The 14,181-nt window shown below is 40.8% G+C and overlaps 1 protein-coding gene across 11 annotated transcripts in view; it reads left to right on the top strand.

The window, feature by feature from the left end:
• Positions 1–14,181, top strand: part of wnk1b (WNK lysine deficient protein kinase 1b) — a 101,301-nt gene that overhangs the window by 63,269 nt on the left and 23,851 nt on the right. For 8 of the 11 annotated variants that reach the window (XM_085436622.1, XM_085436619.1, XM_085436623.1 and 5 more), the window contains exons 6-14: positions 964–1,052; positions 1,826–1,965; positions 2,159–2,238; positions 2,483–2,683; positions 3,242–3,311; positions 3,533–3,726; positions 7,319–8,746; positions 11,032–11,121; positions 11,896–11,970. In XM_085436622.1, the coding sequence (XP_085292748.1) occupies positions 964–1,052; positions 1,826–1,965; positions 2,159–2,238; positions 2,483–2,683; positions 3,242–3,311; positions 3,533–3,726; positions 7,319–8,746; positions 11,032–11,121; positions 11,896–11,970 (2,367 nt within the window). Of the gene's footprint in view, positions 1–963; positions 1,053–1,825; positions 1,966–2,158; positions 2,239–2,482; positions 2,684–3,241; positions 3,312–3,532; positions 3,727–5,264; positions 5,568–7,318; positions 8,747–11,031; positions 11,122–11,895; positions 11,971–14,181 lie in introns of all 11 variants that reach the window. The other 3 variants (XM_085436626.1, XM_085436616.1, XM_085436625.1) reach the window with 3 other exon arrangements.

The following is a 14,181-nucleotide window of genomic DNA, read 5'->3' as shown; positions in this document are numbered from 1 at the left end:
TTTGCATAAACAGAAATTCACATTAACTACTTGGATTCAGAGTCCTTCCTGAACAGAAATTCCAATAGAAAAAGTGACAAAGTTGTGCAGGACAGGGATTTAACTGCAAAATGACACAGGCGCTTGGCAGCCTTGCTTTTGTATAGGAATGAAACCACAATACAACCTTGAGCTGAGCTGAGTGCCCTGTTCCAAAGAAACACATCAAAGATGAGTTGTGCTCATCGGCACAGATTTACTCAGACTGATTGCAATGTGTATGTATTCTGTTTGTGTTTATAAGTTCAACAGCACTTATTTGCAAACCTTCAACAATCTGTCTGAGATTGATTGCAGAGACCTGTGCAACTGAATTTCAGTCAAAAGTGAGGGTGTTACAGAGCTGCCAGATCACCTCAATATGGGGATCTGGTGTTTAGGTTTTGCATTTAATTGTCATTCTGTATCTAAAATGAATAAATATGCCAACTTTATGGTAAATCTCATCTATTTAAGGAAAGAGTTTAAAGGTGCCTACTACACATGTAACCTTAGCATTCTTAGGAACTGAGACGTAACAAACAGGGTAGGACATTGGTATTTAATGGATCTAGCTATATGATTATAACATCTTTTGAATTGATTTTACATTGATCACCGTGTCATTATATGCTTTGGTTGGTAAGTATATATATATATATATATATATGTAAGTAGCAACAGATATCATGTTGAGAAGTGGTCACTCTAAATTTCTGGCACAGTCAGAATTTTTCCAGTCAGGCTGTTTAATGGAAAAATTGTTCTAGTAACCAGTTTTGAACTGCTTGCAGGAGCCACTGCCAAAGATATAGTCACACTGGTCATGATTTGTCTGGGACAGCCTAAAATCACACAATGCTCTTTTTATCCTTTATGTGTGTGCTTGTTTGACTTCTCTGAAAGGTTCCTTCCCTTCACTGCTCTTCTATTTTCGCTTTGCAGGGAGTGAAGCCTGCCAGCTTTGACAAGGTAGCCATTCCCGAGGTGAAAGAAATTATCGACTGCTGCATCAGAACTAACAAGGATGAGAGGTGAGTCACAGACAAAAACCATTGATGCTAAATGTGTATCTGGGCTTGGTGTGATTTCTTGGGCTGTGGATGTTTGCATGTTTGCAAACTCAACAATTAAAATGGCCTTATTTAATCGATTCCATTGTTATTTAGTCTCTTCATGGGTAGACAGATTGATCCGTTAAACCTCCTCTAAAAAAAAAAAGGTTACGTTTTTTTAAAAACTCATGCCTTCTTGGTTAGAAATTAAGAAGTGCTCTGTTTTCTCTCCACGTGCTGTTTGCCTGCCAACACTTTTACCACAGTCTCTCGTCTTCTGCTTCACAAGCTTAACCAAAGCAACTTTACCCCTCACTCTCATACTCGATCTTCTTTTTTTTCTCCAAATCTTCTTTCTCCAAATTATCCAGATTCAGTTACTGTATCTTTTTCATATTTTTCTTGGAAACCAATAACCAGTTTTAGCATTGCTGATGTTTTTTTAAACTACTTTTCTTTTCCCAAGAAACATTTGGAGGCTCCAAAAGTGATTGCACAATTTTCAAAGCTATCTAAGGACAACATGTCGTCAGCATGTTACGATTCCCAGAAGATTATTCAAATATCTTGTCTTTCCTCTTAGCTCATGAGTTAGGGATCAGCTCACAAGGGATTGCAGGTCTTGAATAAATTGATATCAAGTGGTATCTAGAAATAATTCCAGTTCACTCTCATTTATGGTATAACTTTCCTGTTGAATCTCCAGTGAATATATTGTACTGAGCTTGATCCATCTCGCCTTGTTTCTCTAGGTATGCCATAAAGATCCTGTTGAACCATGCCTTCTTCCAGGAGGAAACAGGGGTCAGGGTTGAACTGGCAGAAGAGGACGATGGAGAAATGATCGCTATTAAACTGTGGCTCAGGATAGAAGACGTGAAGAAGCTCAAAGGTAAGGCATGATTTTATCATTATTGATGATGCCATTATTCACATCACAGGACAAAATCTGACTCTATTTGTCATATGTGTTCAGATATATTAAACTGGTCAAAAACCAAAGCGCATGTTTTGTTGGGCAACCAGTAACAGTACATTAATACTATAGGTAATTGCCTGATTGGCAATTTTTAACATGTTTGCAGGAAAATACAAAGACAACGAAGCCATCGAGTTCTCCTTTGACCTGAACAAGGACGTCCCCGAAGATGTGGCCCAAGAAATGGTGAGTACAGTGAATAGGAACAAATCCATTTATTACTCTATTCATTGTGGAATAATGGATGTCAGAGGGAGAAAATGATGGATTTAGGAAGGACAGAGGAGATATATGGGAATGAGGAAAGAAATATATTGTAATGAGAGATGGAAATGGGACATTCATTCATATAGGAATGATGAATGGCGTTAAATGGAGTTGTGCCTTTTTTTTTTTTGTGTCTCTGAGTGACTTCTCTTCAATCCCGCAGGTTGAGTCTGGCTATGTTGCTGAGGCTGACCATAAGACCATGGCCAAGGCCATCAAGGACCGCGTGTCTCTGATCCGGAGGAAGCGAGAGCAGAGGCAGCTGGTACGAGAGGAACAGGAGAAGAGGAAGCTGGAGGCAGAACAACAGCAGCAGCAGCAGCAACAGCAACAACACGATACACACAAAGCTTCACACACACAGGTCTGTCGGACTGACGGGCATCGCATTAGTTTGGTGTCTAAGTTAAAAAGCACTTTAATAAGTCTATTGAACCAGCAGACTGATTTTGGTGCAGTTTAGTATTCTTTTTAAGGTTTGTAATGAAAACAATTACTTAGCCATCTACTGCACAAGCTCAAGAATTAGGACATGTAGGTAGATAGGTGTATCTACCAGGAGGCTGAGGGGTACCACTGGCAGCCGCAAGTGTTTTTTTTTTTCTTTTCAAATGATTACAACCAACCAAAAGAGTCTCGAAGAGCAGTTCACAGTAAGGATTGGGACTTACTATCAAACATTTGAAGGTGGCACATCCTCCTACAAGAGCACACTGAGATCTGGTATGTTAGGTTTTTCACTTTTTAGTCAGTTACTTAAAGCCCTGTTTTTCCAACATGTAAGCATATCAGTCATGTCTATCCACTGCTTGCTCTTCCTATCATATGGTGGAGTCATTTTTTTACATTAGGGTCAGAGAAATAGGAGTTTTATTCTTATTTTGCTTCAGTTTGACCCTCTCCTGTGCATGCTTGTCTGCAGGCAGAGACCGAGGAGACCGAAGTGGAGCAGCACCAGCTTCTCTATCAGCAGGCGAGCATCTCACACACATGTAAGTACCCAGATAAGGAGGTCTAGTCTAAATAGTCGATTTCAACAATTGTTATATTTGCCCACCAAGGCCAGGAAGGTTTTCTAGCATCAAGTTTAAATGTATTCCTTCAAATCAGAAGCAGCCATTCTTGGCCCACTTTTCAAATTCGATACAGTATTTAGAGTCGGGCATTAGAAAAGTTTACTCCAGTAAAAAGTCTGTTTTTGTGTCCCTGTCAGCTGAAGGAGGCGTGGACAGTGGCCAGGGTTCCTCTGTTTTCTCCTCAGACTCCCCCCACCTGGGTCAGCTGACCATGTCGTACAGCTGCCCCCCTTCTAGCCAGCCTCCTTCCCAGCCCCAGACCCCCTATCCCCCCACCCCCTCCGCTACCCCACAGCAGCACCCGGGCTACGCCCAGCCGCTGCAGCCAATGGTAAGTGGAGCTTTCATTCAAATGAGTCACTACACGTGACAGTCATGCCACATCGGTGACGGTTAGAATGTTCTCGATGCTCACGGATGTGATTAAACATGACTCGTCAGTTTGCAGTGAGCGCTGCTTCATGTGTTGGAGTGGGAGTGAGTTGGAATGAATTTTGCGGTGTTTCGAAATGGTGTGGGGAATTTCAGCCGCCTGTATTTATAAAAATAAAGATGGTAACTTTATTACACTTCAGGAAGATAAATAACACAAGGCACTGATTTGACTTATTCTTCACTGAGGCATGCAGCCTTCAACATTTAACCCATTATGGCAGTTATAATATTTCAGCCACTTTAATCCATCAGTAAGGTCAAACATAGTCAGACGTATTATGTCTGTACTACCAGCGTAGTACCATATGTCATCATCTGTACCTTGGATGTCGGTGAGTACTCTCTTTATTCCAAAAAAAGCATCTCTCATTATCAGACAGTTACCACCTTTCTTCTCTGTCTTTAAACCCTGCTTTCCTGTCCTTGTGTCTCTATATATTTTTTCCTTTACAGTTATAAATTTCATTTTTGCGGTCATTCTGTTATTTCTTTCTGTTTGGTGTATTTCATTTGTTTTATTCATTCATAGTCGGGCACATCTGTTTGGACACACGTCAAACAGGAACATGTTGAGATCACTCGCAGGTCATTATTTATTTACAATGCATTAGATATTTTTTCTCAAGGACCTGACATAGTTTTATGCGCTTTCTCTTAGTGGCCAAGATTTAGATCTAGGTTGACTTATTTATATCTGGAGCGTATGAATCACATTTCTTGTTAAAAGTAGTGGTAATGGAGAGGTGAACGTTTTAATTTTAATTTTCGCCATTACACGCGATGACTTCTGGGTTCTATGCCCTCATCTGACTTCTAAATTACCAGCATCCACACAGACTGAGACTGCTGTTGTTCACCTAGATGTACACCGATTGACTATATAACTAAATAATGTCCTTTCAAGGCTTTCTTTGAACTGCAACTGAATTACTCAGGAAGCTTATTTTCTCATCAAAGCCAATTTTTGGAGGTGGTGAAATAGACAGACTGGCTTGTTTCTAACATCAAATGAGGTCCTAATGAGTTATTTTGAAAAATCATTCTTTGTTCTATTTGAAGTCTGACATATTTTTTTCTGTTTCTTTAATTTACAGTTTATTTTTGTGTCTTTGTGATATTTGTGAAACTGGACACTTTTAACGGTATGATAGATGACTTGCAAATGATTAGCTCCATTGAGAAACCTGTTGTTTATAAATCTGAAACATTTTCGCTCACAAAATAACTGTAATTGTTTTGTTGGGGGTTTTTTCGATGATGTAAAAACTGTAAAACTGTGGCTTTTATTTATGGTATGATTTGGTTTTTATTTTAAGTTTCGCTATAACTGCTGCGATCTGTGTTTAAGTACCTTTTCTCCTGCTTTTTTTTTCTTTTTGTGTTTGTTTTTCATGTTGGTCACTCCCTCTTCCATCAACCCTCCCTGGCCTGCAGCCTGTGTCGCACCACCGTCGATGTCGTAGCATGTCTGTTTGCGTTCCCCCTTCCTCCTACTCCTTTTCTCACGTTCCTCCGCCCCTGGTTGTTCCTCCAAAACAGCCCGCCACACCTCCAGACCTGTCCTCCTCGTCCCCTTACACCACTGCCTCATCATGCACACCTCTCACATCAGAGAGGGACACATTCACTAGGTGCCTCTCCAAGGCCCTGGAGACAGTCCTGCCCCTTCACTCTGCCTCGTCTCAGCCCAGGGCCAGGCAGCGGCGGGCCAGCCTACCTGCCCTGTTCTCAACCCCTGTAGGTTCTAAAGAGATAATTGGGCCATAGTGGTGGAACCAAAGAGGACGAGAGAGAAAAAGATGATGGACATGGGCCACATTGAGTCTGAAATGAAAGATTTATAAAAATGCAAAATTGCATTATTGAAAAGTTCCAAGTGATGCTGCATATGGAAACACAATATGACACCATGTACATATTACTAACTGATGCAGTTTGTTTCAGTGCTGATTATTTTTCTTGGTTACGATTTGAACATTTTTCTGGTTTAAGCAACCAGGATAAGGTCCTTTGTTGATCTTAAGAAATGTACATTTGCACTATTAAATATAGAAAATATAAAAGCTCATTGCTTCAGAGAAATTCAGTAAAAGTTAAAATGGTGAGTTAGAAGAACAACAGCTGGCATAAAGGATACTTTACATGAACTAGATGTAGTATGCTTAGATTAGCGCTACTTAAGTTCTCAAACTTCCTGTAAGGGTTAGTGTAGCAAGCCTGTTACACAAAAATACGTGTATTACGTGCTCACTTTTTTTTCCATTTAGATTTTCAGACTCGTTTGTGAGTCTTTGATTCTAGACATACGTCTCTATAAAACTCTCTCGGCCTCCACTGGCCACCGCATAGTCCTATTAAATACGCAGTGATTGCACTTTACTTTAACCCTGCTCTGTAGTCAAATGCTCTAATAAAATGTGCATCCTGAATCAGGAAAACTGGTTACTTTACAGCAATTTGGTATAAAAACAATGCAGGATGTTCCCATAACATGCAGAGACAGCGAAGATGTGACGTAGGTCAGCGGTCCCCAACCTTTTTTCCGCCACGGACTGGTTCAATGTCAGACAATATTTTCACAGACCGGCCTTTAAGGTGTCACGGATAAATACAACAAAATTAAATGATACGACCAAGACAAAAACTGTGGTATTTTGTAAATGTAATAATAAACGCATATTCGCCGTGTAATTTTGTAACTTTATTAGCAGCGTCCTCCTTAAATGCACCAACAGCATTGAGAGTTGGCGCATTTCAGGAGGAGATTTTCCTCTCTGCCCCTGAATGCTCTCTGGTCACAATGGTAACGCGTAAACATTTCTTTCAAAATGAGACGCACAACTACAACACGGGAAAAGACCTAGGGAAACAGAGTTAACAATAAAAGCCCTGAAAACCATAAATTTCACACCCGAGCCTCAGCTCTCGCGGCCCGAGGCTTGGGGACCGCTGACGTAGGTGATGGTTGAAGAATCTGTGAGAAGATATTTGCACTTTCTGGAAAGTGTTGCAGTCTACCTTTTTTTGCAAGCGGCAGCTGGCTGCTTAAAAGGTCAACATTTTGCAGAGATATGTTTGAAATAAAACACAATTTTCCTGATTGCAGATGCATTAGGATAATGTCAACCTTTGAGACAACCTTTCCTCTCTTTGCATTTTATAACTCACTTTCTCTCCACCTGTGATGGTGTATATCTGTCCTTTTCTGTCTTGTCTTGTGTCTTTGTGCTGTAGCTGTGTGTGATTTCATCTGTCTATTGTAACCAGTTTCCCATCTCTTCATTACCAGTTTGGTTCACTTTGTTAAACAGCTTTTAACCACATAATTTTCCTTTAAGTGTAGAAGGTGACTACCCCCATCCCCCTTTTTATTTTGGGGTGTTCTTTGAAATTATGCTCTTTTTCTCCATTTCATTGGGCCTTTACTGTGGTTCTGTGTCATTCTCTCTGAGTGTCATTCTTAAATCCATTGTATCTCACTGTCACAGCAGCATTCAATGCCACACCCTTTCAGCGGAGGACCAAGCACAGGAGGGGGAGCAGGAGGGAACGTCCCTCTTCCAACTCTCCCAGACCCCCCGACTATTTTCTTCCCCTCTATCCCTGAGCGTCCCATTTCCTTCTCACCTCCTCCTACTGGGCCTCCAAAGGCCTACAACACTCAGAGACGCAAGAGCACTTCCATTCTCGAGGCGCATACCCGACACTTTCAGCCTGCTTACCCTCGTTACGGGAGCAGCCTCCACCCTTTTTCTGGCATGGAGGGTGTTGAGGCTCCTTCTCTCTTCATGGTTAATCCTGGTTTTGCAGCAGCTGCTCAAAGACTTGGTGTTGGGGAACCCCTCCATCTCCCAGGACAATCTGATCCAAGTTTTTATGGGTTCAAAGACATGAGAGCAGAGCACGAGGAAGCAGTGAGGAGACTCAATCTAAATCAAGCAGCCTTATTGGACCATTATGAAGCAATGGCATATGGAGGCTACCCAATGACTGCACACCAGCTTTTCCATCAGCAGAGGCAGGCAGCAGCTGCAGCTGCTGGTTTGGGTTTTGATCCTGGTCCTCCATCTCAAGCAGGGTTCTTACATCCTCATATCCTGCAAAGAATGAGTGCACACAGTCCAATACCGCCACCCTTACCCCCCATGAGTGCATCCACGGTTGGCTCTATGTCTTCTTCATCATCCGAGGGATGCTATGCTCCACAGCATGCTTCCTCATCCTCCTTTCCTATTTCTGCACCTCCAGTAATGGCCGACGCCCCGCCACCTACCGGAAGTGTTTTTGAGTTTCATTTAGCTGCAGCCGCTGCAGCTGCAGCCGCTGCTGGAGATCCAAGCCTCCTGGCATCCAGACTTTACCGGGCCAGACGGAGTTCTATGGACCTCCCTCTAGAGGACAGCCCTGGGACGGGATCCAGTGGCTCCGGCACATATAGTCGTCTGCAGCCAGTGACAGAAGAGCTGTACTCTTACGTGAGTCCGGAGCTCCCTTTACCTCCGGGAAGTCTCCTCCTTCACCACGCAGGTTTGACTGTAAAAGACAGAAGTCCCGATCCTTCCAGCGACTCTCTGACCTCCTCTGATGCAGGAGAGTTCCAGTCACCACCTCCGCCACCTCTTCCTCCTTCCTTCGAGTCCTCAGCTGCTCAGTCCATCCCTCGCTCGTCCTCCACTGCGCCTTACGATTCACCAGGGGGAGTTCTTCACGCAGATCCCCAGGGGCATCCGCCTTCAGTGCAGAACTTTCTGCCCACCACACCATCGTCCGAGCTCCCGCTTGGGGGGTCGTCATCAAATCAGCTGGAGTCTCTGATCCAGAGCTCCTGGGCCCGGCACGGGGGAATGGTGCCAGCTCAACCTGATATGACATACCACGAGTCACTGCTGGCCATGCAGGCCGCTAACCCCCCTCTGGTACAATGTTTAGAACTAGAAACCACACCTAGACCTCTGGGTCAGTTACTAGTTTAGATTTTGAAATTTATACCAAAATTTTACATAGAATGTTTTGATTGATGGTTAAACTGTAATTCCTAAATTATGGTATTTTCTGCTTTTGATTATAAATTATTAACAGCTCACAGATTGGCAGTTTTTTTTTATATATTATCCTTCTAACAGTCTTGTTCTTGGACCCCGTAGCCAGTAAATAATTGGAACAATGTTGTGCAATCTAGCAAAAGAAATTGAATTTTATTGGTAATCTGACCCAGAGTCTGTTACACCAATCCCTGTTGTTTTTTTTCCTCCATATTTTATTTATGGTATTTTTTTTTTCTTTATGTCCTCATGTAGTCTTTGTGATTTAATCCCCCCTTTTCTGTCGTGCAAGCACCACAGAGAGTCTGCCTTCGTAGTTTCTTCATTCTTCAACAGCATTAAAGGAAAAGGGGTGATTCTTTCAAATATTTTGGTTAAAAACATGAAACCAGAACCATTTAATTTTAAGTTTAACATTCGAGGCATTATTTTTAGTAAATGGATAATTACGTTGAAAGTAAGACTCTTTGGGACACTCTGTGGTGTAAAAGCTTTATGAGCCGAGTCTAAGCTCCCTTCTTCTCTGTGTTTATGTTGTGAATTTTTGGTGTTATCAGTAAGTAATATTTTGTCTGTATGTTCATATATGAAAGTATATGAGAAATGTGTGTTTGTGCTGGTATACTGTGTCTACAGTATACTTGAATTTTAGCCCATACAAATCCAAAGTCAGTTTGATCTGGAGTTTAAAGGTTAATGGTTAAGATGAATAATCTAGATGTACATTTTAAAAAAGGCATCTTTAAGACGTCGACGTGCGCACATTTGATATCATTTTATGACATTTAACGCAACGTCTGAATTCACATAAAGATGTAAGACTTTGCTGATTTGTATGCTTAAACACACAGAAACATACAACAAAACTAAAGGAGGCTTAGACAAAATAGCAATGTAACCATGCAGAGAGACGTTCATCTGTGTGTTTCACAATTTGTGTTGTAAATGCTAAAGAGCTTGGCTTCGAGCCAGTTCTTTAATTTAACATATTATGTTATCATTTCCTGCCCACAATGAAAATCAACTTCCTACACAGGGTTCAAAGGTCACAGCTGAAATTCTTTAAACCCTTAGAACGCTGACATTCTTGTTTACTTTCTTTCCTTTATTCATTTTCCTTTTCATCGTCCATCAGTAGCTCTTTTTTTCCATCTCATTTATATTAAGTTCTTGATCTTTTTAGCAACGTTATTTACTAAATATTGCGTCTGTGCAACCTCTTATGTGTTTGTGTTACTCCCTGTAATGTTAGAGAAAGCTAGGTAGTCGTACGTCTGGTGCAACGTACCGTACTTGCGTAAGCTTTCCCCATATTTTCTCAGGATGAGCTTCACGACAAGTATACAGTTGCTTCCGGCCTTCTAAGGGTTCAGTCATCAGTGGATTGGTTGTAGTCATCTCTGTGCTACTGTAGAGTATTTGAAGAATTCGTTAAGTGAACACAGGAGCCTGTCAGGGTGATGACCATCATGAAATTCAAAGGATTGAAAATCAAATATACAATTGAAATGATAAGTTGACTCAAAAGAAAGCCTGCATCATTTCAAGTGAATCAGACTTTCTGTCAGAGTCAGAGGTAGGGCCATGAACAGGACATGTGGTGTTAGGATGAAATCTGAAAAAGCAGCAAGTGTTTTAAAACATCTTAGTTAATTCATAGAGAGTATTCCAATTTTTACTCTGTGCTCTGTTGGCTATATAACACCTTTTTATCATCACTGTTAATGACTTAGGTCCTGACCTGCATGTTAAATAAATCCTACTTACACCCTGCCTAACCCCAGTGCCGTGCCCATACTGTTGTACATGCTATACTACAAGCTGCGTATATGCATACATTAGATATCAGTGTGCATATATCTGTCGTCGGATTAGAGTATACGTGTCTGTTTGCATGTGTGCATACACAAGAGGAAGATCTAGATTAAAAATGATTGCTAGAGAAGAGCAGAACTGCCTTGTGTTTGTACTCATGCATACTGTTGGATCCAAAAGCTACAAACATGTTCTAATTGTCTTTTTCTCTCTTTTACTCTCTCTTGTCCATAATCTCTCTCAATTTCTCTCCTCCATCCTCCATTGTTTTGTCCTACGACGTTGCATCTGGTCCTGTCTTTCCATTTTTCTGTCTTTCTTTCTCTAAATCTGACTCTTAACAGCAGACTCAGGTGTCCTCCCCTCAGCCAACTTCAGGACCTGCTTTGGTCCCTGCCAGCACACAGCCACCACTTTCTGGGACTGCCCAACAGGTAGGCATTGGTTTTTAGCATTATTTTCAAGTCTCGGTGTTTTGGCCACCTACATATTAGTTATTGGGAGTTAGATTTGAACAGAAAGGTGGAAATTTATCACCTCAAGCTTTATTTGGAGCGGCAACCTGCAAAACTCTCAGGGCCTCAGTTAAGAGGCCCAGTTTAGTGAGGTCAGTTAGAGGAGGTGAAGCCTTGCTCACAGCTCTTTGTGTTGGCTCAAATGTAGCTCAAAGTGGACTACTCCCAACTACAGGAGTAATTTCAATGTGTTAATCAGTACGCTGTGGGGTCCAAAGAACTGAACTTTGATTGAGCAATAAATTATAGTCAATTATTTCATTTATATTATGACCCTTTATAATTTGGTCACATTTACATTTTTATTGTAACACTTATTTAGTCAGAATGCAGCCATATTATCTTTTGGCAGTTTGCTAAATTAACCATTTTGTTCGGTGTCAAACACAAAGAGTATCTTTGTTTATGTAAATATCTACAGCAGGGGAGTCCAACTCCAGTCCTCGAGATCTACTGTCCTGCAGATTTTAGATGCATCCCTACTCCAACACAGCTGAATCAAATTGGATTACCTCTTCAGCATGCCATCAAGTTTGGCAAAGGCCTGGTAACAAGCCATTGATTTGATTCAGGTGTGTCGAGACACGGATGCATCTAGAAGCTGCAGGACAGTAGCTCTCGAGGACTGGAGTTGGACACCCCTGATCTACACTGTTTTCTCTCACCCACGTTTCTCTGTTTGTCCCTCTCCAGGTTGCCTCATCTAGCCAGAGTAGCACATCACTTCAAAGCCCCACACACACACCTCTGCCACAGTCACCTGCACAGGTACAGTTATAGTTGTATTTGTTAAATATATATCTATATGTGTTTTTAGCTAGGACTCTTTCTTTTCAAAGAGATTCTATTCTAGATTGAGTATTTAAATATACATTCATTTATATATTAACACTGTGTAACCTAACCCAATCCACTAAAGCAGCATTTCCATAAATGTAAATTTTAAGTTTTTATTTTTGTTGACATTTCTAGAAAGTTGATAGTTTAACTTTTTAACAGTAAAGTGATTGTGGGTTATTATGGCATACTGGATTGGCTTAGATTGAAGTGTTCCTAATTGTACATGTGGGTGGTGATAGGTCTTTTTAAAGGTGCCTGATGGCTCGTATATCTGCATTTATCTTTAGTTATTTACACACTTATGCATATAATGCAACTGCTCGCCCACATTTTAAATTCTAATCTGAAACAAATCTGCTAAACGCAATTCATTCACAATTCACACAATTCATAACAGTGTCTGTTATTTCACCTCAGGGCTAGAGTAAAAGTTGCCATTAGTATTTCCTCACTTCTGTACCCGAATACCCAGAGACAAATGCACATACGCATCTGTGGATATGTAGTTAGGCATTCCACCTGCTGTTTCTCAGTTATTTTGTCTTGTTGCATGTTCTGCTTTCTTCACTTTTCTTCTGTTTTTCTTTCCATTTTCTGGCTTGCTCGTGGGCATGCTGCCTGTGTTTACCACCGGGTTTGTTTTTACGTGTTTTTACGTATCCACTTGTATATCATTGTGTTTGTGTGGTACGCCGTGTGGTTGCGTGTTTAGTTTTGTGACTTAAGTCCATCTCCCAGTTTAGAGCACCTTTATCTTCTGTACCAAGTTGCTCAGCTAGCTCTGTCTCAGGTATCGTCGTAATTGACACTGTAGTTTGTTGTACTGTAAGTGGCTGTGCCTGTTTGTCTCTGTCCTCACGTGAAACTGTGATGTATTAACTGAATCCTTTGAACAGAACATAGACCTTTTGAGTAGAGCTGTGTATTCTCCTGACAGTGCATCTTTGTTTACCCCACATGCTCTCACTGACCACCTTAGTAAAAGCATGGACAACAAACACATGAGCACGGAAATGGAGATGGGCAGTATTTCCAGTAATAGTCCAGTATTTAGTTTGGTATTAAGGCTAAGTCAATATTTTGTTGGAAAAAGAGTGTTTTTTTTCTTCTTCTCTGTACTCCACTGCAGTGCGTTTTAAGTAAAGCAGTCGACACGTGATTGAAGTGCAGACTTTTAGCTTTGATTTAAGGGGTTTAACAACAATTTTGCATTAACTGTTTAGGAATTTTAGCTATTTTTATACACAAGCCCTGATTTTCAGATGCTCAAAAGTAATTGGACAAACGGACATAATTTTAAATATTAGAATTGATTGTCTTTGAAGTCGATGACCTTAACACTAGAGCCCATGGGCATCGTTTTAGTACAAGTTATATTGAGTTCATCTGTCCGAAGATTTTCTTTTCCACAACTGTGAAGACTCTTTGAGATGTTTTCTGCCAAAGTCCTCATCAGGCCTTCTTGTTCTTGAGGTGAAATCAGTGGTTTGCACCTGTCTGAAGCCTTTGTGTTTCCATTCATGAAGCAACCACCTGATTGTAGACCTGATACGTCCGGCACTTTGAGAGTGTTTTTTTTTTTTTTAAGGATCATAAACTCTGTCATCATGCACCTTCAGGCCTTTTGGTGTTGCTGAGGTCATCAGTGCATTTATTTTTTTACAGAATGCACAGGGTGGTAAAGTTTTGTCTCTCTGAAAGGTTTATTTGAGCTTTTGAGCCTCTACTAGTCTTTATTTCTTCCTTCATTTACACTGACATCTTTTTGGGATGCTGTATCCACTCCAGATATTATGTCTCCTTTATTTATCATGATAATGAAACAGGTCTCTCCTGGCCATGAAACTGTTTGTCAGTCCATCGTCTGGTTATTTTTAGCCTCTGGACATCAGGGACGGTGTATAAAGTGGTTATAATTACTACACAACTAATACAGTATTTAACCCCTTGGATAAAGCAGAAAGTCTGCACTTGAATTACATTTCGATTATTTGATTTTAACTGTGGATCTGTGCAAAACTACAAAAATTGATTCACTATCTAACAAATTATATATTAAAGAATTATAAAGAGTAACACAAAATATGGAATTTAAATTTAAATTTAAATTTCATTGCACGGATATTTTAGTCTTTTAGT

The sequence above is a fragment of the Copadichromis virginalis genome, linkage group LG17 (genome assembly GCF_057382275.1).
Source record: "Copadichromis virginalis isolate Kocher_CV1m ecotype Utaka linkage group LG17, C_Virginalis_male_GT1.1, whole genome shotgun sequence".
NCBI lineage: Eukaryota > Metazoa > Chordata > Actinopteri > Cichliformes > Cichlidae > Copadichromis > Copadichromis virginalis.
Note: the sequence above shows the minus strand (reverse complement) of the source record. Positions and strands in the feature narration are given on the sequence as shown.